This window comes from Mus caroli, chromosome 2 (genome assembly GCF_900094665.2).
Source record: "Mus caroli chromosome 2, CAROLI_EIJ_v1.1, whole genome shotgun sequence".
In the NCBI taxonomy this organism is placed as follows: Eukaryota; Metazoa; Chordata; class Mammalia; order Rodentia; family Muridae; genus Mus; species Mus caroli.
The window spans coordinates 15415259-15440057 of NC_034571.1; the positions used below are offsets into that span (position 1 = coordinate 15415259).

The following is a 24799-nucleotide window of genomic DNA, read 5'->3' on the forward strand; positions in this document are numbered from 1 at the left end:
CTGTCAGCCTCAGGCCAGGCTGCTTTCCTGGAAGCAGAGCTCACACCTCCAGCCCGGACACTCCACAGCACACGTCTATGTTCCAGTTTTGTTGAGCTGGAGAAAATTCCTATGAACAGAGATCTCAGAGTCTATGAGTCAGCCTTGCATCCCTGTGACAAAATATATGAATCCCTTGCATTCATATAAAATATATGAATTAATCAACTTCAAAGTAAGGATTATTGGCTCCTGGTTACCTGGCTACTCTGGGCCTGTGGAGCCGATCCATCATGATGCATTATTTCTACCTAGCATCTGGTAGGCAAGACCTGCTCCCTCCATGAGAGAAGAGAAGAAACTAAAGAGGAAAGGCTAAGAGAGGAGGACCCAGGGCCACAAAATCTCCTTCTAGGGCATGTACCACAGACCAAACTTCCTTTTATCAGGCACTTGCTCAATTCTTTACCACCACCCACACAGTGCTGCAGCTAGGAACACTAGGCTTTCAGAGGTCATTAGAAATAGAGAACTATAGCAAAAGTTATGCCGTATATAAACAAAAGGCATCCTTTACTGGTATTCAGCTTTGAAGTATTCAAAGCAAGACACAGGGTGAAGAAGTTAACTCTAAAACTGAAGACATCTTTTAGAATGTGGTAGGGTAGCACATGTCATGACCCTATAGTATGCCTACACTTTCGCCATGTAATTCCCATGAAGGACACTGTGTCCTAGGAGATCAGTCAACATAAGAGTAAATGTTACCCAGACAGCAGCAGCACTTACAACAGTAAATGGAGCCAATGGACAGAATAAGAAACCTTCCTTAACATAAAACTATGCATTAAAAATTAAAATCTGCAGGGGACATTAACACACAAGCTTGGAAGGCAGAGTGGAGCAGATCTCTGTGCACCAGCTTGGTCTGCATAGTGAGTATTAGGCTAAAGATTTGTATTTTTCTCAAAACAACAATAACAACAACAACAAAAACAAAACAGTTAAAGTTTCACTGTGAAAAATGCACAGGAAGATAATAAAATACAAAGACAATATAATGTCAGTGTCCTAAAAGCTGCCGGGGAGAAAGAGTGAACCAGTGAACTGGTTGCTGTGGGACAGTTACGGTAACTATTCTTTACAGCTATGCTTAAGTGTACCTTATCGCTTCTTAGAAAATATTTCACATAGTGATAGTGAAATTTAAATTCTATTGAAACTATGTGAACACACCACTCAAAGACACATCAGAATATGCTTTGTAATACTCACTAACACATAACACATTAAAAAAAATAACCCCCATTAGCTATAAAGTTGATCAAATATTCACTTGGAATTTCTAACCATAAAGGAGGAGAACATGACAAAGGGATGCACTAGCTTCCCTTCATCTTTTTCTTTTCTTTCCATTTTAGAATGTCACTTAAGATTACTGCTCTCTTCCTGTGTTGGCTCAGTGTGGGGGGGAAAGCACCACGCTGGTTTATCAAAACCATTGCTGCAGAGACCTTTCTACACCAAAGCACTTGGACCTAACTTATAACTGAGTTCTGCTCTAAATGTACACTTGCAAGCTGGCCTGCAAGGGTGGATGCTGAAGGAGGCAGTGGATTACTAACTAGCACAAAGGGGTCAGAGCACACCCTTGAGAGATCTGAATATTTTTGGGAATGCAGGAAGTCAGGAGAACAGGAGGGCAGGAAGCAAATTCAATCCCAAGGAGATTCAAGGGGCCCATAAGGAGCTCTGTTTGCAGGTTAGAGGTGGAACTTGATGGTAGAGCGCTCATCCAGCACACACATGGCTATGGTCTCCGCTTCCCAGGCTAAAAGCCTCTAAAGACACACGCATGCTTAGAGAGTGTCTCCACACTTCTCAACATTCATGTTTAGAGTATATCTCTACACTTTTTAGACAAGGGATTACTTAAGACAGCAAGGCCTCCACTCCATGGAACCAACCAACAACCAACCAACCAACCATGTCTGTGTGTGTTTACAAGAATGCCGGGCTGGGCACACAGCTAATCACAATAACCTGTAAATGTGACCCCTTCTGCTGTGATGTAATTTGTGTATTCCCCAAAAGATTTAAATTCTACACACATACACACACACATACACACACACCAAATTTTAGGATTTCATAAAAATCTATAAAACTCCATCACCACAATGAAAATGAAAAACTATAAAACAAAACAAACAAAAAACATAAAAACAAAAAACAAAAAATACAAATGAAAAAAAACCAAAATTCTAAAAACATATTCTGGGATGGAATTCCTGGCACAGGAACAGGAGGAAAGCCATGGCCAGCTGAGCAAGGTGCACGATCTAGTCTGCCAACTCCCTCCTGTCCTCACTGCTGATACACTCTGCATCCAGCTCCTACCACTCAGAGGCACCGAACAGTGATGGACTCAAAGGAAACTGGAAGGATGGATTCCTGCATCGCTGGCTACATCCCCTGCCTACCTATCTTCTATACATCAGTTTGGACGCATAACAAGCATAGGCCAAAGGAGACTGCATAACCCTGCATTTATTTCTAAAACAGAATCAATTCTGCCAAGATTCTTTCCAGCAAGTATGCCTCTTGAAAGCTTCTTCAAGGACACGGAGACTTGATGTGATGGGTTCATACTGTCAGCTGGACAGGGTCTAGCCTCACTAAAGAGACTGGGCATGTCTATGAGAACATTGCTAGACTGAGTTAACTGAAGTGAGACAACCTATCAGAAGAAGCGTGGCTGAGGTACTGGAGTGTACAGAAAGGAAAGTGAGGTGAGCACCAGCATTCACTCTCGGCCTCCCAACCACAGATGAAAGACGAGCTGCCTCACATACTGCAGCCTCAGTTTCCCTGCCATGATGGGAAGTGTCCCAAAACAATGAGCCAAAAGCAAAGCCTTCCTTAAGTTGTTGAGGCTTGCTCTTTTTCTATGTATTATAATGCTAAATACTGCTCCCAATGTCTGGTTGCCCCCGGGGAAGAGTAAATCTGCATGTAGACCCAAGTGATGCTATGCAATCTTGTCTCCCAAGTCATCCCTGATTGGTGAATAAAGATGCCTACAACCAACCATAGCGGGGCAGAAGAGAGGTAGGCAGGGTTTGGGTTCCTGGGCTTGTGAATTGGAGGAGAACCAAGAGGAGGTGAAAGAGGAGGTGGAAAATAGAGAAGATTCCTTGGGGTAGGGGAGTCATGAAAACATGACCATGAGGTAAGAGCTGCCCAAATAGAACATGGCAAGTTGTAACTCAGGGTTGTTGATGGGGAAGTGAAGTCAAATAACTTAGAGGGTAGATATCTGCCCAGCTCTAAATATAAAAGCTGTATGTCTTTTATCTGGGAACCGAGTGATTAAAGGTGGGGTAGAAACCCCCCTTTGATATTAAATAATTACCACAACATTAAGTTGCTTCGGATAGGTATTTTGTCAGAGTAATAAGAATTACTCCATCCGGGAAGCTGAGATGAGGAATGTTTGATACATGATGAGAAAGCCAGGCACGCGGAGCACTGCAGCACACTGGCCCCTCTAAGCATGAGAAAGTCAGCTCCCTGTGAGCTGCGAGTTACCGTGCTTATCCTGCTAAGGTAGCACTAGACATGTTGTGCATGAGGTAATGCTCAAGTCAGCTCCCACCTATCCCCACAGCCGGGGCTCTATGTGGCACCACAGAGAGCTCGTTCTTAGGGTTTCCCACTACTGAACCTTCAGAGCAAACAATCAAGCCAAGCAATGCTTATTACAAACGATACTCTGTATAATTGCGGACGACACCAAACGCTGAAAGAAAAAGTATTCAGCAGCTTCCAGACAGGACTCAAGTCATAAAGGACCAAGCCTACAGAAACAAGTGCAAACAGACACCATTTAAACAGCAGTATGGTCTTAAAAATGGAAATGAGTAGAACTATAAAAGGAGAAGAAGGGGAGACAGCTCAGCGGCCGAGCGCACCAGCTGCTCCACTTCCCAGCACCCACATAGAGCCTCACAACTATCTGTAACCCCAATGCCAGGGAACCTGACACTCTCTTCTGGCTTTTGAGGGCACTGGGCATTCATGCAGTGCACTTAAATTTCATAGGCAGTGCACATACATTACACACACACACACACACACACACACACACTTAAGTAGAAGAAGCAATTTGTACCAGAAGAAAGGTTCAGCGGTCCCGAGGCCTTCATGCTTCTTGCTGTTCTATTTGCTAATTACTGTGCTTACACCCACCTTCCTTAGTTTCCCCTACCACATAAGCTCCAGCCCAATCCCCAAGGAATTTCAAGATCCCACTGGAACACCACAAACTCTCCTCTGCTGCCCTGGAGCATCTGTGCACCCCAGGGTCTGAGTGGCTAGGAGTGCCCTGTGCAGGATGTCTCGAAGAATGACCACACCCACTCAGGTGGTGCACAGCTACCCAGCTACGAAAGCCACAGTGGGTCGTCTTCGGATACATACCTAGGCTTTGTCTCATTCTTAATAAGTCTGAAACTGGGATTCAGAATGGCTGATTATAATATCGATGTACCCAGATCTGGGAACAGGTAAACTAGGTAGTATGTGGGTTCTAATCTATAAAAATACCAGGAAAAGTGATACACTTCCCAGGCAGTCTTGCTGGAATGCTGTTTCATGTTCAAAGAGAGGCCCTATCTCAGTAAAGTAGACAGCAACAGAGGAAGACTCCCAACCTCTGGTCTCTGCACACACACACATACACACACATAACACACAGGCACACATACCCACATGTACACACACACATACAGGCATACATGCCCACATGTGTATACACATACACACAGGCACACAGAGGCATTCATGCCCACATGTGTACACACATACATACACATATGCACATGCCCACATGTACACACACATATATGTGTGTCTACACACACATATATAACTGCACACACACTCATGCATACAAACACACACTTGAACACACAAACACACATGGACACACATGCACATGTGCACACTCATACACACCACAATTAGAGACTGTAGTACTCCAAGAGAAAATAAAGCTGTTTTGGGTCCTGATCTGGGGGCTGGCAGGAGCTGGTCAGCCTCACCACCTGCACCTCCTCCCACCTGCCTTTTGCTACTCTGATTAGTAATGTCACAGTTACAAGCCACCAAATTCACAAAGTGAGGCATTTCTGTGACCCCACCTATTTCCCAACCTACAATCCCATACCTATCTTCTCAGTTAGAATGTAATAGACTCCCTCCTTACAAAGCTAAGACTTTGCCACTCTTCTTAAGGCCTTGATCAGCATCTAATATTTAATAAATGGATAATTATTTTGTGTAGAATAAATAAAAGAATTTATCTTAAAGTTTTGATTAAGAATATTTGTTTCGCCGGGCAGTGGTGGTGCACACATTTAATCCCAGTACATGGGAGGCAGAGGCAGGCAGATTTCTGAGTTTGAGGTCAGTCTAGTCTACAGAGTGAGTTCCAGGACAGGCAAGGCTACACAGAGAAACCCTGTCTGGAAAAAACAAACAAACAAAAAAAAGTGAATATCTACAATGGTGTCCTTGGCTGCAAGAAACGCTAGTGCAATAGCTGCACAAAGCTTGTAGGATATCTGGTTTGACTTTAAAGCTCACGCCATGAGATAGAACCCACACCTGACAATGCTTGGGTTCAAGGCCCTGAGACTAGAAAATGTAGCCCAAGGATCAAGGGGGAAACCAAACACTTCTACTAAAAGAATGTAGCAATAAACTGACTCCTAAAGACATTCTGTTACACTCCTGTATCGGGGCCTTGCTCAGCCATCATCAGAGAAGCTTCCTCCTGCAGCAGAGCAGAACAAATACAGAGACCTAGAGCCAAGCATCATGCAGAGAATGAGATACCCTGGAACACTCAGCCATAAATGGGATGTCTCCATCAAATCACTGCCCCCCTAAGGGACCCTGCAGAAGAGGAGGTGGAAAGAATAAAAGAGCCAGAGGTGACAGAAGACGCTAAGGCCTTCTAAATACAATGGGACCAATGCACACATGAACTCACAGAGACTGAGGCAGCTCCCACAGAGCCTGCACGGGTCCTTCAGTTGAAAGGAGTAATCGTAAGTCCCTATGCTTAACCCAGAAGCTGTCTCCAATTGGTAGCAAGTAGCAAATGAAAATTTGTTTTCTCAAAGGGCGTCTCACTGCGAAAACAAACAACTCTAAGGACAGGCTGCATGCCCAGCAGTAGACAGACAACAGAAAAGGAACTCAAAGGCCTCTCTGAGGGTTCCTTTCTCATGTCATGCCAGGCCTTTATTTTTTTAATCTTATTTTTTATTTTTATTTTATGTTTATATATATATTCTCCCCTCCCTCTCTCCCCTACAGGTCCTCTGTGTATGATCTGTGGCTTCCAGTTTAGTGTTTTATGGGACTTCTGAGCATGCAGATGAATGGCTCTCCGCATCCATCTCTTCTTGTGCCTTCTCTTGGGCTCTGTTCCTTCTGTTTTGTCTTAGACCTTGTGTTAGTTTTTATTTTATTTTATTATATCTTATTATAATCCCTTAGAAATCTATTTGTTTTCCATCCAGTGAGAGACAAGAAGGGTCTGGATGGGGGTATGAGGGGAGGTGAGAAGGAACTGGAGAAACAGAGAGACAGGAAACCTTAATTAGGACATATTATGTGAGAAAAAAAGTCTATTGTCAATCAGAAAGGTCTGCCTCTCGTGGGATAATATCCTGGATACTTGGTCTCCAGCTGGTAACTACTTTAGGAGGTTTCCCAGGCTTTAGGAGGCAGGGCTATCAAAAGAAGGAGGGTCACTGAGGTGCACTGCTCCAGGCCACTTCCTGTTGCTCTCTCCTTCCTGTTCACTTGAGGTGAACAACTGCTCTCTGCTATGCCTTGCACTGCCATGATGTCTGGCAAATACGGAGAGAGCCCTCCGAAGTGGTGAGCCACAATGGCAAACTCCTTACACTGATGTTTCAACAGGCAGTGAGCTCAGGCACACTAAAGCCAACACTGTTATAGTCTGGAAAAGGTAATAAAAAACTTCTCCCCCCTTCTCCAATATGAACAACAGGAATCCCTGGGTTAGTTTTAAGAGCCTAGGCTCCCTGCCCAATACTAGAAATGGACTTAACCAATCGCACTCTCTTGACATTCCCCTTTTAACAATCCACTCACAAGGCAGTTGGTTTGGGTTGAAAATGAGGGAAAATAAAGAATTATGATGCACTAAAATATATACACGTTTGAAAAAGCCAAGATTATTTTCCTCCCACAACAATAGAGTTAGAAGGGGCCTTGACAGACTTAACAGATAGATGAAGGGTCACTAATCAATGGTGGAAGGGCTGAAGCCCAGTCAGTAAAATGCCTGCCATGCATGCTGTAAGACTGAGTTCCCAGAAGACAACCTAAGCTATATAGGACGACAAAAGCTTATGTCACTTCAGCAGAAGCTAGCGCCATCTGAGAAGATGGACCTCAAATGAGACAATGCCTCCATCAGCTGCCGATCAGCAGGTATTCTCTTGCTTAATCATGGAGGTAAAAGGGACCAGCCCACTGTGGGCTGGTCCTATCCCTGGACAAGTGGTCCTGGGATAAGAAAACAAACTGGGTGAGCCATGAGGAACAAGCCAGGAAACAGCACTTCCCCATGGTCTCTGCTTCAGTTCCTGCCTCCAGGTTCCTGCTCTGACTTCCCTCAGTGATGGACTGTGAACCATAAGCTAAAATAAACCCTTTCCTCTCAAAGTTGCATTTGGTTATATTGTTAAATCACAGAAACAGAAAGTGAACTAAGACACATGGATGGTTGCCCAAGCTTGCAACCCTAGCCTAGGGCCAGAGGGGAAGAATAGGAGGGGAGGGGGCAGAGCTGAGGTTCTAGTTCTGCTATCAGAAACAAGCTGGTTTTCAAAATACCCTCTTAAAGGTTTGGAGAACCAGGGTAGCTGGAGAGATGGCCTGCCAAAGCCAGTCAACTGTCCCTGACACTTAGTGTTCATAGAAACTCAGGACAGAGCCTAGCACCCAACCAAGAAGTGGAGTCCATCAAGAAACCCCTTTTCCGTGTGGCTGTGTTAAAGACCGACACTCTTGGGGCTGAGAGATGGCTCAGTGGTTTAAGAGCATTGACCAGTCGAGAGGACCCAGGTTCAAATCCCAGCACCCACATGGTAACTCATAACTGTCTGTAACTCCAGGATCCGACACCCTCACACACATACACATGCAGGCAAAACACTAATTTAAGAAAGGAAAAAGAAAAAGACAGATTGACGCAGTCCAAAGTAATGTGGGTGTGTTCAAAGTAGAGTACCCAGAGACATGTGACACAAACACCACCTTTCCGTGAGTCACACTTCCACCCTAAGATTTAAGAAGGCTTCCCTCAGTAACTGTCCAAGAGAAATGGACAGATCTCAGCCAAGAAGAATCATGTAGGTGTGGCAGTAAGGAGCCCGGAAAGAACCAGAAGAAATAACACCCGGTGGAAAACACCCAGGAAGATGGAGACAGTGGGACTGTCACCATCTGATATGCTTATGGAATATAACTTAAGGCACATCTTTTGAGGATGGGACATTTTAGAGATATGTCTGAAGGCCTCCAGAGATTCAAACTCCATGGAACGAGGCATGAGGCCACTGGGCTGTGACTCTGCTGTGTGCATCTCTGCTGTAGCATCTCTTATTTAGAAACAACTTCAGTCTTCACACACTTCACTTGGTGGGCCTTTTGCTTCCACCAGCGTCTGAGGAAGTTGCTTCTCTGAAGTCTCTCTGATAGGGGAGTAGATGGGGCGTGTAGGCAAGGCTCCAGCCTGCTCGGTGAACCCAGCTCTCCCTTGGGTCCGGCCCTGTGGTTCCCCACACCTCTTATGCCTTGCAGCAAGTTCCCCCCATCTTAAGACATTGCACAACCAGCTCAGCAAAATGTTCAGTGCTCACTCATCAGCCAAACATCCTTTGCATGGCCATGAGGACTGGATGTGGAAGGGCTCCTGAGACACCAGTGAGGGGACGAATGGGCCGCTCATTCAATGGTATTTTTTTGTGTGCCAACTCTATATAAAATCATTTTTAGGGTATATATATATATATATATATATATATATATATATATATATGAATGAGACAGGATTTTCATTCTCTATGTGAGAGAGAATAATAATACTCATGTAAACAACTGTTTTAGAAAGTGTTTGTCACAGAGAAAAGGAAAGAGCATATGAGAGTGGTATATAAAGTACATTAGGTTAGAGGGGCCATCTGCACAGGAACCATTCGAGAATCCAGGGAAGAACATTGTAATTGGACCAGGAAGAAACCCACACTGAAGTTCTATGGTTGCTTCAATTTGCAGCTGAAGCACCTTGAAGTGTCTCTTATGTTAAAGAAAAAACAGAAAGGTGAGATATCAATTCAATAGTTCATATAATTTATATTTAATGACTGTAAATTAGATTTTGACACCTCTAATCACCAAGTCACTAGTGAAGGCATTAAAGATTGAAAAGAAGAAGAAGAATGCAGTAACAAAATAGATAAAGCAAAGCCAGGACAAATGGAAAATTCTAGAATAGCGATTCATAACTTGTAGGAATTTTTAATCCCAGTTTGTGGCTTGATTAACTAGTTCCTGGATAAAAGACACACAACTTTTATTATTTACAAACAGCACAAGAGCAGATACTTTCTATGCTATTAGAATATACTTTTCTATTGATAACCCCAAGTTATTATTTACTATGTTTCATCTGAGCTGCTCTTAACTCCAACTGGCCAGCTCTCAGGGCCACATTTTCATGACTCACCTAACCCATGGTGGCTTCTCTTCTACTGGCCTTCTCCCCTCTTTCGTGGTTTTCCTTTAACCTTCAGCCAGGGAACCGTAAAACCCACTTATGCCTTTTCTGCCCAGATATTGGCTGTTGTCATCTTTATTCACAATTAGAAGTAACTTGGAGGCAAGGTCACATAGCAGCACTTGTCAGTTGGGTCTACCTGCAGATGCTCCTGTCTCTGGGGCAACCAGGTCTTAAAGAATCAGTATTTCCATTAGAATGCAAGCAACATCAAGCCAACCTACAATAACTCACAAATACATAATACTAAATACAATGGTAATCTGATACTATGAGCCAGGATAAAGTAACAATTAATTTATTAATGGCCTAATAACTTAGTATGTCTTAGCATTCACAGTGTTTTTTAATAATGGAAGCTACCATTTAATAAGAATGTGTACCAGCAGCTACTTAGGCATTCTATAAGTACAGTCCAAGCATGACTTACAATTTTTCAACCTCCAATTGCACAAAGTATACTCATATGCCCATTTCCGTTTCTCCTTTCGGACTGCATTCAACAAAGTACATGATAGTCAAGACTTTATTTCAACCACAAAGGCAAATGTCATATGTTTTCTGTGAAGACTGACCCCACCGTCAACTCGCTGAGATCTAGAAATACTTCTGAAAATGGTCTCGGGGCTTCTTGTGTGGAATCATCGTGATTAATTTGAGTCAAGAAGACACACCCACTGTGAGTGGCATCATTCCTTAGGCTGAGATACCAGACTGTATAAAAGGAAGCCAACTGGGTACACACATTCATCCCTCCCTGCTTAACTAAGGATACAATGCAAGCAACTATCTCAAGTTTCTGCCTCTGTGTCTCCCTCCCTGGTCTGTGACACGGAATGATAAACACAAATATTCCTCAAGTTGCTTTTTCTCAGGGTATTTTATCACAACAATAGGAAAATCAACTAAGACACACAATCTTGCCTAAATGTAGGCAAGTATAAGTGTTCTAAGCACACTTAAAATAGGCTAGCCTGAACTACGATGCCTAGAAGTATTAAATACACTAGGGATATATTCAATTATGCTAGGTTTAAATAGACATAACCCAGTACAAGATAAAGAACAGCTATCCTAACTGCATCCGCATCACTAACTCCCTATGAAGTACTATTCGTGCTCCAGGCCACAACCCAGCTTCTAACTACTTCCATTTGAAAAACTATGAATACTTAGAACTGAAACATGTAACTAGGGATGGCAAGATAGCTCAGAGACTAAAAGGTGCCTGCTGAGCAAGCCTGGCCACTTGATATTCATGCCTGGAGCCGTGTAAAGGTGGAGGGAGAAAACCAATGCACAAAATTATGCTTTGACCTCCACACATGCAACATACTTAGTAATGAATATATAAACCATGAGTGCTGCATACATAGTGCAATAAATACATAATTTACTTAAAAAAAAAAACCTGTGAGCCAAACCAAACCTTTAAAAATTAAAGATTGACAAACAACTGTAACTTCTAGGTAAGTGTGGTAGTTAATTCTGAGTAGCCTAGAAGATGACTGAGTCTTTGTTTCCAGAGAAGGTTAAATCATACAAGCTCCAGCATATTCAATAGTTTAACTCCTGAGAGGTTCAAAATTTAAAAGACTTTTGGAAGATGGTAATCTGAAGGTAGAGTGAGAATTTTGGCATTCTGGTTTCTTAAAAAAAAAAAAAAAAGACCACAGAAATATTATACGAATATATTTGTGTTTTAATCCCAGGTATAGGATTTGGGATTGCTGAGTATGATTTGCCTCGTGCTCTGGTGGGGGAGTGATTTTGCCAACTGCAGACAGTCTCTGCAATTGGTGATGTTTGGAATTCTGGGGACTTTTCAGAAGATATATAAATGCTAAGGCCCTGAAAGGAAGGGTGGGTTATTGTTTGGTTGCTGTTGATCCAGGTGGCAGTGTTTAAAGAAAAAACAGTAAGAAATTAGTTATCCTGACAGTGGCAATCAAACTTGCCCCCAAGTAACTTGATGTCCCAATCAACAGGAAGTAATCTAACAATAGATTTTCTGACTCCTGACCTTATTTAAGGATCTCTTTCCTTTACCCTCTATCTTTTCTTCTCTTATTTAGTGTTACGGGGTTGAAAGGATCAAAGAAAAAGGGTTGAGAAGGGTGGAAGAAAAAAGAACCCACAAAGTAACAAAAAGACCAGGACCTAGTTTTAAAAAGTGGGTGGGTCGCTAAGACCATGCCTTTGAAGGGAATATTTTGGCCCTTGCCACTTCCTGTACTCCCACTCTGCTTCCCAAAGGCCATGGGGTGAGCAGCATCAGCCCCATGCTCTCACTACTGTCACCCCATAGGCCTGAAACAACAGGAGCCAAAGTAGGACTTTCTTCCTTGTGGCTGTTACTCTCAGGTTAGCTTGTTAGTTATCGCAGTGACAAAAGTTCCTACCAACACAGTAAGTTCCTGTTTTAAAACTCTCAACAACATTTTCCTATGAATAGATTATATATTTATCTCTGGCTACATGCTTTTCACATAGCAATGATTTTCTTTTCTATCGTGGGAAAAGGGTGTTTTCAAACAGTTTTACCCAATATCAACAGTTCACAATTTGTCTACCCAAGAACAGCTTTGAACACGAGGAACTGTGGAAGAAAGCTCTAACAGAAATGGTAAGACTTCTGGACCTAGGGTCAGGATACAGGTCACTTGGCATGGCAGTTCATGAGGTCACCCTGCTCAAGTTCTCTGTTCATCCTTCAGCCACTGCTGCCTGCATCATCTCCCTACTCCACGATCACTTTATCCTTGGAAGTGTTCTTCACTAGGCCCCTTGAATCCCTGTACAGTCCACAAACAGAATTCAGGGAAACTGAACTCAACAGAATTCATTTAAATGTATTATTTTGAGAAGGGAATAGTGCCTTTCTCTCACTACCATAGGGCTCCCTGGAGCAATAAATTAAAGAAATGGTAATAAAAGTACAGAGAGAGAGAGAGAGACCAAGAGACCGAGAGAGACCTTAGCTAAAAAGCTCCAGCAACAGTCTAGAAATGAGGGAAATTTGGCTGAATCAAGGGATAAACAGTAAGAAAGAGATAAAACATATTTCTAAATTGGGTGGTATTTCTCACCTCCATTCCCAATCTTCCAGAAAAATAAAAATTCATTCACTGATGCTTTTGATAGTTAATCTTACTATCTCTCTCTCTTCCTCCCTCCTTCCCTGAAGCAATGACCCTCAAGGTACACAAGCCTGTACTCTCTCTCAGCATCCTCTCTCAGCTTGTTTCTTATTTCCTCTTTCTTCTTCCTCTGTCCCTCTCTCAAAGGCCCACAGTTCTACTTTCCCCTTCTGAGATCTACTTCACCATTTGGTGAACAAGACAAGATTTTGAATCACCATGGAAACAGACTTTGGGTTGTGTCTACAAGGGTGTTTCTGTTTCCAGGAAGGCTTAACTGAGAAGAGAAGGTCTACCCTGAAGGCAGATAGTACTATCCCATGGCCTGGGGTCTCAGACTCAATCAGCCAACATTGATTTCTCCCTATGTCTTGATTGCAGACTTGATGTGACTGTCTCCTTCATGCCCCCACCACAATGTGGTCCCTGCCATGCTGGACTGTCACCTTACACTGTAAGCAAAACCTTAAATTGCTTTTTGCAGGTATTTTCTCACAGCAACAAGAATAGAAAATAATCCATTCTTCGATGCCTGTGTTAGTTACTTTTCTATTGCTGTGAAAATATCATGACCAACACATCTTATAAAAATGGGCACTTAATTAGGGGCTTTCTTTTAGTTTCAGATGGTATATTCATGAACATCATGACAGGGAGCATGGCAGCAGGAAGGCATGGCACAGGAACAGTAACTGAGATCTTATATCTGACATAAAACATACATCTATTCATCTCAGATGGAGAACCCATGACAGACCAATGTGTGGATACCCTCAAAGTCCAATTTGATGAACCAATAAGTTTTATTGGGATTATTTACAGGAATATAGGTAAGGAATTACTCAAAGGAACAGAAATGACTCAGAGACAGCTGTATCGCCAAGGCCCACCCCAGCATTGGGTGGCAGCTCACAAAGCCAGGAACCTGAAACACTGCACACCCGCAGCTCAACAGGTTAGAGAGTGTCCTTTCCTGGCACCTCAATTGATCTAAATGTCTTCTAGGTAGCTCATATTATTTCTGCTCCTTCTAGGCAGTTGGTCTAATCTCAGAATCTGCATTGCAGCTCACATTGACTTTGCAAAGAACTCTTGGCTTTTATTGTTTACTCTAGTAGGTAGACCTAGAGAATATAGTCAGTTTCAGGGACTTCCTGAAGCATTTTGAGTTGTTTACCTTTCTGCTCTAGGGGCTTCCCTGCAGGATGGAACGTTTCAATCTACATCCTCAGGCAGGAAGCAGAGAAAAATGAGATTGATGTGGACTTTTGAGACCTAAAAGCCCATTCCCAGTGACACTCTTCCAAAAGGGCATGTCTCCTAATCCTTCTCAAACAGTTCCATGAACTATGAACCAAGCATTTAAACATATGAGCTAATGGGGGCTAGTCTCATTCAAACTACCACAACAACAATTACCAACTGTGTGTGGAGGGGTCTCAACTCTATTCCCACCCTCCTATTGTTCTGGAGTTCTAATCCTGTAAGGCGATAACCAGACTATCCACAATCTTCGCCAGCAAGTCAGTATTTCATAAACTATAAAATCCCTTTCCAATGCACAATCCCCTCTCTTAGCTTTTCTATTTCTATTACAGGGTTACCATATTAAGGCAGTGGCTCTCAACCTGGGGGTCATGACCCCTTTACAGGAGTCTCATATCAGACATTTATATTACAATTTAAAACAGTAACAAAATTAGTTATGAAGTTGCAATGAAATAATGTTACGGCTGGGGTCACCACAACATAAGAAATTGCATCAATAATGCTCAGCAGCATTAGGAAGGTTGAGAGCTAACGCAATTCATCACACACAGCTGGGAGACACACTCTTAACATTTATATGTTTAAAGTCATTCCTTCCTCCGCCTTGCTCCCTTAAGACTAGCCCAGAGACTCAGACCATCGCACCTAAAATCATACTCACAAGACCTGCAGAATCAGTGTCTGAAAAGTTCCCAAGTGAGCCTAGTGATTTATAGGCATAATAAATTTGGAAAACTGTTGATCTAGTGCTTACTAATACGTTACCAAAATAACTGTGTTGGGGGGTTGGTCTTGTGCACTATGTATTCAGATGCCGCAGCATAGACCAGACATCTGTCTATAGTCCCGACCATGGCACAGTCAAGCACCTCTGGTCTCAATGTCATGTAAAAAATGTTTCTGATTGCTCAATAAAGAGCTGACTCAGGCTATGCCTGGGCAGAGGAGATAAGAAGACTGAACTTCTGATCTCAGCTTGGGAGCCCAGAAGGGGAAAAAAAAAAGTAAGAGAATGACCACGAGGAAAGAAGGGACAGGTGACCATGAGGCAGAAAGTCCAGGAGTCATAATGAGAGGTCACCAAGGGATTCACCATGAGGACACACACACAGAGCAAAGCAAGCTAGAGCAAGACTCACAGTACAAATAACACCAGGCCTATGGCTAGGATGCAGATATCTTAGAGGGTTAGAATAAATGCATATCTGTCCAGTCAGAGTGCTTAAAGCTTGCTAATAAACTTAATAGATCTTTGTGTCGATTATTTGGGAGCTAGACCAGGAACAAATAAAGCTATCACCCACAAATTGCAGCCTACATAACTGATTTAAATTTGGTCAGTTTAAGGAATCATTACTGAATCCTTAGTACTTACCAGTAGGCTTTGGATACATTGTCTCATTTAACACTCAAAATAGTTCCTTGAGGCAATCGTCCACGTTAAGGATGAATACACTGAGATTCAAGTGGGTAAACCAGCTGCTCAAAAACCCATAAACAATGAAGCAGGAATTGATCCTAATCAGCCTGACCACAAACAATCCTGCCAAATTGCACCAACTCCTGTCAGTGTTGATTTATGTATTTCAAGTGCATGCTGGCAAAATTAACTGCTCTATCAACTTAACACCGATTCTGTCGGTGTACTGCGGTTCTTATTGGCAGTCTTTCTAAAGGCATAGCAGATCATCCTGCCTTGGGGCGGCATTCTGAACACTAAAAACATGCTAAGGTGTTTGATTAGTGGAAAAAAAGATAATAATAACAATCTTTGAAGGGAATACTAAGTAAGCCTTAATAGTAAACTGCCATGTGTGACTGTTTCTTTCTTTTGAAAAGTAAAGGAAAAACGGTGTGGGGCTAGCTCTGGAATGCATGGCTGGTTGGGTTCCACTTGGTGAGCTCTGTCTAGTATCTAACTTCTTTATATTTTAATTGCCTCATCATGTCACTTTCAGTCACTCTTATTCCATAGTAATCCACACCACTTATAAACCTACCCTCCTCCTCTTCCTCCTCCTCCTCTCCCTCCTCCTCCTCATGCTCCTCCTGCTCCTCCTCCTGCTCCTCCTTTTGTCTATATCCAAATATCAACCCATGGAACCCAGAACAAATTACAGTTCTGGAATAAAACATTACCTATCTTCAATCCCCACCTTGTTGAGAATAAAATGCATGTTTCAGATGTCCCACATGGAAAACTAAGCATTCTCTGATGCACACATGACAAGGCATGTTGTCAGAAGACTGACCTGAGCAGATGCCCCACAGACATGAAGATCAACACCAACTCTATTCCTAGGACAGATGTCTGCCTCACCGCCCACCCAGCTCTTGGGAACTCTCTCTAGGGGCTCTTTTCCTGAATAGTTTTTAACTACTTAGTCCAAGAGGAAACTACAACTGATTGAATCCAGACAAGTCAAGATCTTTGGTGGTATTTCCAGGCCTGAGGCGGATTTCTGAGTTCGAGGCCAGCTTGGTCTACAAAGTGAGCGCCAGGACAGCCAGAGCTATACAGAGAAACCCTGTCTCAAAAAACCAAAAAAAAAAAAAAAAAAAACCAGGAAATAGGCCATCCTTTTGGGGAGTAGAAATGACAGGTTAAACTTAGGAGGTCAACAGTTCCCAGTCCCACAGCGTTTCTCAGGCAGCTATGAGCAAAGAAAGGTATATAAAGCCAGGTTGGTTAAGAAAGTGCGACTGTACCCAAGTACCTGGTTCCTACCATGGCTCGTTCCCATCCTTCCTTACACTGTGACTATTTTCAAAGTTCCTATAATACTTAAGAATTTTCCTGTAAATTATTTGTGCTTCTATGGCTTGAAGCCACAATGACTTAATAGCAATAAAGTGGCTATTTCTAAAAACAATATTTGTTTTACATAAGTTACTTTGCACCTTGTCTTCCTTCATATACCTAAATAGAGTTTGAAATACTAATCTCCAAAGAGCTCACATTTCACAGTGTATAAAAATCTTTTAAAATATCTATTTAAAACAAGTCTTGGCTCATACATTCAACATGCTCCCTGCACTACTAAAATACCACTTTAAGAAGCTAACTGCCTGATCATTTTTAGTTTAATTTTGAATGTAACAAGATAAAACTGCCTCCTTAAGTCATCTTTTCCTTTATGTATTCAATTATATTCTCTGCTTAAAATGCTTAAAATAAAAATTGGCACGGATCCACTCACTGATGGAGTTTTTAAGTTAGAAAGCAGTAACATAGCAAATTAAGTGCACAATGGCAAGCTTATTCTCTACACTGAGCATTGTCCAAATCAAGAGTTTTTTTTTAATTACCACTACAATGGACTGGGAAGTTTTCATCTTAATTCTAAGTTTCTACATTTCAATCAAATAGAGTTTGACTTAATAGATGGCAATGAAGTTCAGCTATAATCAACCTGGCAAACTCAGCTCAGTGTCCTAAAAATCAGCACAGACTTCTTCCTCTTCCAGTCTAGGCTTTGAGAAGACCCCAAGGGTCACTGTGTCCTCCAGGACTCCTGAGATGATGCTATCAACTGTTAAGCTGTAGAAATAGCTGTCATCAAATTAAAGGAAAATTGCAGCTCATCTAGTTCAACAGTCCCCTTTCCCAGCTACAAACACTGATCCCCAAAACTGGCTCCTATGCCAAGTCACAGTTAAAGAATTCAAACACAGACTTCACCACAAGACACTCACATGATAAAAAATGTATGGTTTCCTTTCGGTGCTCCAAATTTATGGTTGCTTTGTCCAATAAAGAGACTGATGGAATTTTAAAAGCAAAAAATTGCTATACCCATGGTAAGATTCTCCTTGCTAATCCTAGTTACAGGGGAATTACAGGGGAAAGGCTCTGATTTGAATCATCTGCCTCTCTACCATGCTTTCTCAAATGTCCCCATTTACATACACGCTCATTATTGATAATGTGGATTTACTTTAATATTATTCTATAAACTTTGCTGCACAAAAAAACCATAGTAAAACATCTTCTGGGTACCAATAATCATTTCCTAAAATAAAACCAACCAGAAATACATGACTTCCAAGCATGGTGGGGGAGGTAGTATTTTTTAAAAGTACATTGATAGAAAAATGAAGAAACACAACTGCCTTATGTCAACTCACATTCCTCAAAATAAAGGCACATGGACAATAGGGAGAGACATTTTAGCAACCCTTCCCACTGTGGCAGGCTCTGCTTGTATGTGTTGAATTAATTACATGCTTAAATGATACACTATGCTAGCAGTGTATATACTTGGAATTTGTAACTTCTTAAAAGCAACAGTAAGTAACACTCGGTGTTCCCACCATCGTTCAGTCAGTATTTTCCAAGTAGAGTAACTGGAAAACAAATGTAGCAACTCAAAAATAAACACAAGGTAGCAACCCAAATGTTACAGTGAAGTGCCCAATGGCAACTTTTTCCAGACATTCTCAGTCACTCTTCCCACCACTCCCACCCCCAGCAGCATTTTGTTGCCACTACTTAAACATAGACTCCTAACCAAAACACCAGAACTCCAAAAGGAGATTTAAAGGGGCCGTAAACATGGGTCCACGCCCAACCTGTATTTACCCTGCGTGCCCAGTTGTAATATTAGGAAGTTGCTAATAGTAAGGTAAATAACAAAAAGAACTTTACAAAACCAAACATAACTAAATTAGAGACTTATGACAATGGAAACCTGTAACTTTGCTTTCTGAAATAAAACTGGGGGGGGGGTGCATTGTTGTCTGCTGTTTTAACAGTTGACATTCCTAACAGCTAAAGATGTCAGTAAAATGAACCTCAGTAGACCCAGCAGTAAAGTAATAGATTTCTCAACTCTTTAAAACGTTTCAGATAAACACAATCATCTTCATATTGCTTCACCTTTCTCCAGCTCTGCTTGGGGGGAAAACTATAAATAAAAGATACTGAGCCATTTTAAACAACTCTGTTAATTTAAGAGTGCAAAAAGCACGCTGGCTTTCTGTCACTTATATTATGCTGAAAGGGACACCTGGGCATCCACTGAAAACAAAAGCAGAGCAGCAGGCTCATGCTCTCTCTCTGAAGCTGGCTGACTGCAGTAGGTAAGGTCATGGTCAAAATTCACAAGCTCATTGAAACTTTCAAGGCTCAGCCAACAGTGCCTATCACGTTTCCTGAGCCCATCTAAGTAGATTAAAGCTGCAGGAGTTTTCTCGCTGTTAGATCAGCAGGACGCTATTTCAGCCCCCCACACCGCAGTCCGCAGAGTCTGCAGCCGCGCACCTCCTTGCATCCCTAGCTGTGCGCTAGACTAACCCTCCCCAACGCGCTCCCCGCCAGTCTTTAAAACAACCTCCAAAATGGATGTAATTAACTCTAGACCACCTCGAACTCACGACCGCCGGGACCCCCTCCGGCTGTCACCACCAAGGCCATCCTTCTGCAGAAGTCTGTGACTTCTGCCTGGCTCCCCAAGGAGGAGGGGAAGCAAGGGGGAGGGAGGAAGACTCCCCGCCAGGAGGTCTGGAAAGGGCACAGCAGCTGGGCGATGCGGGAAGGGATGAAAAGAAGACGCTCAGCACCGGGGCCATATTTACGTTGCTTTTTGTTTTTTGTTTTTTTTTTTTTTTTTTCCTTTGCCTGTCCTCCCCCCCCCCAAAAAAAAAAAAAAAAAAAAAAATCTCCTAGAGTCTGACAATACTGCCTTTAAAGGAAAAAAGAAAGCTAAGCTCTCAAGCTGCCGCCCAAAATCTTCTGATTCACTCCAGTCCTATCTCCAAGAAGCTCCGGACGCTTCCTGACAGGGACAGGTACACCTGCCCACCCACTCAGGGCAGGAGGGCCCATCGGTCCCAGACAAGTGGAGCGATCGCTCGGACTGGGCCCTGAGCGGTCCCCCGCCAGGACTGATAGCTGAGACAGAGTCGGTCCCCGCACAAACTTCCCACTTCGCGGACAGCGAGCACCGACCGGCGGGAGGACGAATGCCGGGCAGGACAGCCGCGGAGAGGCTCAGAAGCACAGCACAGCGAATGCTTCTCATCCCGCACCCTCCCTGGGTTCCAAAGGAAGCGCAAGCGCCGCCGGAGAAACCCGGGAGATGGACGCATGTCGTGGGGTTAGGGGTACCCCAAGAGGCGAGTGGCCAGAGGGCCCGGGACCGGCCGAGCTAGCCGGCTAGAGGTCCCCGCCCTGCCACCGCTGCAGCAGGAGGAGCAGAGCCCGAGGCTGAGCCCGAGGAGCAAGAGGAGCGCGCCGCAGAGGAGCCTTACCGAATGGTTGACCCCCCACATGAGCACGCTGAGCAGCGGGTCGCTGGCCCGGAACAGCTTCACTTTCTGAGCCACGAAGTGCTTCTTCTTCGTCTTGGTCTTGCTCGCCAGGACGGAGGACCCCAGGTTGCCGGGGGTCGCCATGGTCGCAGTATCGGTCCCCTCCACCGCCGCGCCGCCGAGGCCGGGGACCCGCCCTCCCTACACGCCAGCCCGGGGAGGCAGCCGCATCCCCCGGGGCGGCCGCCGCTGCGCGCCTGCTCCAGCCCCGCTCCGCCCGCGCTCAGCCCTGGGCGCTCGCTCCGCCCGCTCCGCGCGCTCCGCCGCTTAGGCTGCAGCTGCGCTCGCCTCGCGCCCCCGCCGGCTCCCGCCCGTCGCGGCTCAGCGCACAGCCCTCCGCTGGTCCAGGCGGCGGGCGGCTTCCGCGTTGGGCGCTAGCGTCATGACGCAGAGGCGGGCGGGGCAGCGGCGCCGACGGGCGGGGCGGGTGCGGATGCGGATGCCGGACCGTTAAGCTGTTCAGTGCGCTCCGCCACCGGTGCAAGGCGAGCACTCCCCTGGCGGCCGCGATCCGTCTGGGGAGGCTGCTGCGGAGTGCGGAGACTCGTGCGAGCATGCCTTTCTCGCTCCTGGGGAGGAGCAAGGAAAGGATACGGAGCCAAGGGAGCTCCAAGGAGGGAGCCCCCAGATGCGTGGGGCAGCCAGGAATGTCCGGGAACCTCCGCTTCCCGTGCCAAGGGCCTGGAGAGTTCGTGGGACCCAGAGCGCTTCTTCGGGGCCCGGGCTTTCCCAGCATCTAGGGAAAGGACCTTGGCTCCTCTTTGTCAGCTGTCTGCCAGGGAGTCCCTGCCTTAACTTCCTAACCCTTTGTATCCTGGTTGGGCCTTCCCACGCTGTCGGATACTAGAATGTCATTCCCAGCCTACTCTGGGATTCTTCACTGAAACCCCTGCTTTAGTCAAGACAGCCATGCCCCAATCTGGACCGTTTGCTTAGAACCCATCATTTTGCAGGCCACCCCTTCCTTCTCTTATTCTGGACACGCACCTTCTGATTTGAAAATGTTTAGCCTTTCACCACTACCACCCCACACTGAAAATTAGTCCTCCTCATGCTGGCATTTGTTGTTCCAAGTCTACAGTCCTTAGATCTTTCAAGAAGACAAAGAGTAACGCCTGGAACAAAAAGGGAGCAGATCCTGTGGGGAACTTCCTTTTCTTCATTTGACCTTTCAACATGGTTGCCCCCAAAATCCCCTCGTTCTAACTTGTTAATACTATCCCCCCAAATGATACCTTTCTTCTTCTGGTACCAACCATCACCACTGTTAATGGCTAAAGGGGGTGAGAATAGTAACAGAACCAGCCTAAATTAATGCTGAGAAGTCATAGGCTTGACCCCACAGTTCCACTAGTTGACCAAATCATTTAACCAGAGACTGGTGTTACTTGTGTGAATAGGTATAACCTGACACAAAGGTCACTTTAGGGACTATTCTATAGATTGTTAGTTAGACTCAAAACCAGCAGTAGATAAAAGTACACAATGTTGCAGACCTGTAATCCTGGCACTCAGGAGGCAAAGCTAGAGGATCAGAAATTCAATATAATCCTCAGATAAGTCTGTTCAAGCCAAGCCAGGTATCCATGAAACCCTGTCTGGGGGCAGTGGAGGGGCGGTGGGGGTGTACAGTCTTTATCTTACTGATAACTCATAAACTGTCGCCTGACCTCAGAAAAGAGCCTATCTAAACCAATTTTCATAGCTTACCCACAGGCACCCTTTCACAAGAATCTACAACCAAATTCAGCATCCTACACAGCCTACAAGTTGTTTCATTTCTCTTCCTGTGTTGGAAATAAGCATTCATATTGTTGTTAACCAGTTGGGAGTTCATTTATTTAATAAATTCTCATTGACCCAGACTCAAGAGATTCACATCATCATTGATTATTGCTCTTCATCACCACTCCACAGAAACCTGTACCAGCCCTTGTCCTTGAAAACAATTACCCTTTCCTCCTGGTTGAAATGAATCCTTCCACTTCAATGCCTCTGTATCTCTTTATTTGTTCACAATAGCTGTAATGTACTTAATTGTATATTAATAATGCAAGACAATGGGCTTGCTGAAAAACTGAATTCAATGACAGCAAAGAGCTGGGTGAGCCTACAAGAACAGGAAATGGACACCTCTGGGCATTGTTAGGCAACCCTTCAAAGAGAAACCTGGGCACAGATGGGCCAGAGGTCACCATCTCTCCTGGGAGGGGCAGAAACTAGGATGGGAAAACAATGGTATAATCAGAAACATTGATACATCCTGCTGAATCCTGACTCGTTGACTTCGCAAGCTGCTTCCATAGTCAAGGGAGTCACATCTATTTGCCTTCGAACTCCTTTGCTGTTGGTTCTGAGGCTGAGGTCCTTCTCTAAGCAAGGAATTGTTCAAAGGACAACTACTAACAGGAAAATGTATAATGTTGAAAGGCTCCTGGCGCTGAGTTGTTTTTGCTTCCTGCAGCTGTTACTTTGTTATTCCTTCTCTTACTATAACCAACTTGACACACTCTCATAAAGCAGTTTGAAGCTCTTCATCAAAACGACAATGTTAAAGGTTTTACAATCACTCGGGCATCCAACCAGAAATGACTGTGTGGGGGAGTAGATGCTCTGATTACACACACACACACACACACAGTCCCTATATAGAGAGGAGGCTAGCCTTGAAGTCACAGATCCATGTGCTTCTGCCTTCTGAGTGGTGGGGTTAAAGGTGTGCATGACTACATATGATTTGATTTTCTTTAAATAGACCACACTTCTGATAAAAATATTTCAATTGAAAATTCTGAGTAGGATTCTCGAAGGCGAGGAGAAATCAGCAATTTTCTTGGTTTAATTTTATCTTGGCTGTATTTGTGTGGCTTTCCTTTATTTGAAATAGGATCTCATGTAACCCAAGTCAACTTCAAACTTGTTATGTAGCTAAGGATGGCCTTGAATTCCTGCTCCTCCTGCCTCTACATCCTAGTTAATGGGGTTATAGGTCTGTACCAGAACCCCCTATTTTGTATGTGGCAGGCAAGGAATCTACCAACTGAGCTACAGCCCCAGGCCCTTTTGACTGCTTTAGGTAGAAATCACAGCAAGCTGTAAGATGAGTCCATTCCCTCTTACTGTGTATGTTCTATAACATTGTCATTCAAAACACTTGGAAGACCATTATTAAAGAAAATATACTGTCACACCTAGCTAAAAGATAATGAGTGGGATCCAAATACAATTAAGCAGGCTCCAATTAGGATACATGAACTCCTTCTGTCTGGGGTTTTATGCTAGTTTTACTAGCTAGTTGGAGATTTTTTAATTTAATTAACTATGGCCAGCCTTCTGGCTTACCTAACTGACTAGGAATTCCTGGATAGTGGCTGCACTTTCAAGAATCTACCATTGAGTTGCTATCAATATGATTAGTCTGCTGTAGGGAGAAGTTGGGGCTCAAAAACTATGACACAGGAGCCAGGCATTTCCTGGATTGTCTTCTATCGCCCAGTTTCTAGTCACATAAAAATTTAAACTAGCCAGGTAGTGGTGGCGCACTCCTTTATTCCAGCTCTCAGGAGGCAGAGGCAGGCTGATATTTGAGTTCAAGGCCAGCCTGGTCTACACAGCAGGTATCTATAACCCCTTTCTCCTAAGAGATGGAGACAAGAAAAATGCTGGAGCTCAGAGGTCAGTTGACCTGGCATTTGCAGGCAGTGAAGCAACTTAGACTGTCTGACTCCTCCAAACACACACCACAGCACACAAGTCTACTCATCAAATACACATGCAAGTGTGTGCACATACAGGCGTGCACACCCACAGAGACACAGAAAAGTGTGGGGAGGAGACTTTTCAGGTCCTCTTTGCCACTTATTATTGTTATTATAATATTTACGATGAGTCAACTTCACTGTGGAACAGATATCCCTAGATGTAGAAAGGAGATGAACTGCCCCTCCCCCCCACTTTGCAAAATGTTTTTGAGAAAAAAGATAGCTACAGATTTAAAATAAATGAGCAGTATCTGCCCAATATAGATCCTTTATAGATCCTTTGAGTTTTTCATGGAAGTAGAAAAGGCTGGTTTTGTTGTTTTGGAACAGGGTCTCTATAAGAAGCCCTGGCTGTCCTGGAACTTATTTTGCAGACCAGACTGGCCTAGAACTCACAGAGATTCACATGCAACTGACTCCCAAGTGCTGAAATTAAAGGTGTGTACAACCAC

At 43.9% G+C, this 24799-nt stretch overlaps 1 protein-coding gene across 2 annotated transcripts in view; it reads right to left on the minus strand.

The window, feature by feature from the left end:
* Pip4k2a (phosphatidylinositol-5-phosphate 4-kinase type 2 alpha) overlaps positions 1-20927 on the minus strand; it is a 153174-nt gene extending 132247 nt beyond the window's left edge. Inside the window, exon 1 of one of the 2 annotated variants that reach the window (XM_021151106.2) lies at positions 20527-20927. In XM_021151106.2, the coding sequence (XP_021006765.1) occupies positions 20527-20670 (144 nt within the window). In that variant the 5' untranslated portion in view covers positions 20671-20927. The remainder of the gene's footprint in view (positions 1-20526) is intronic. The other variant, XM_021151115.2, reaches the window with a different exon arrangement.
* Between the last annotated feature and the right edge of the window lie 3872 nt (positions 20928-24799).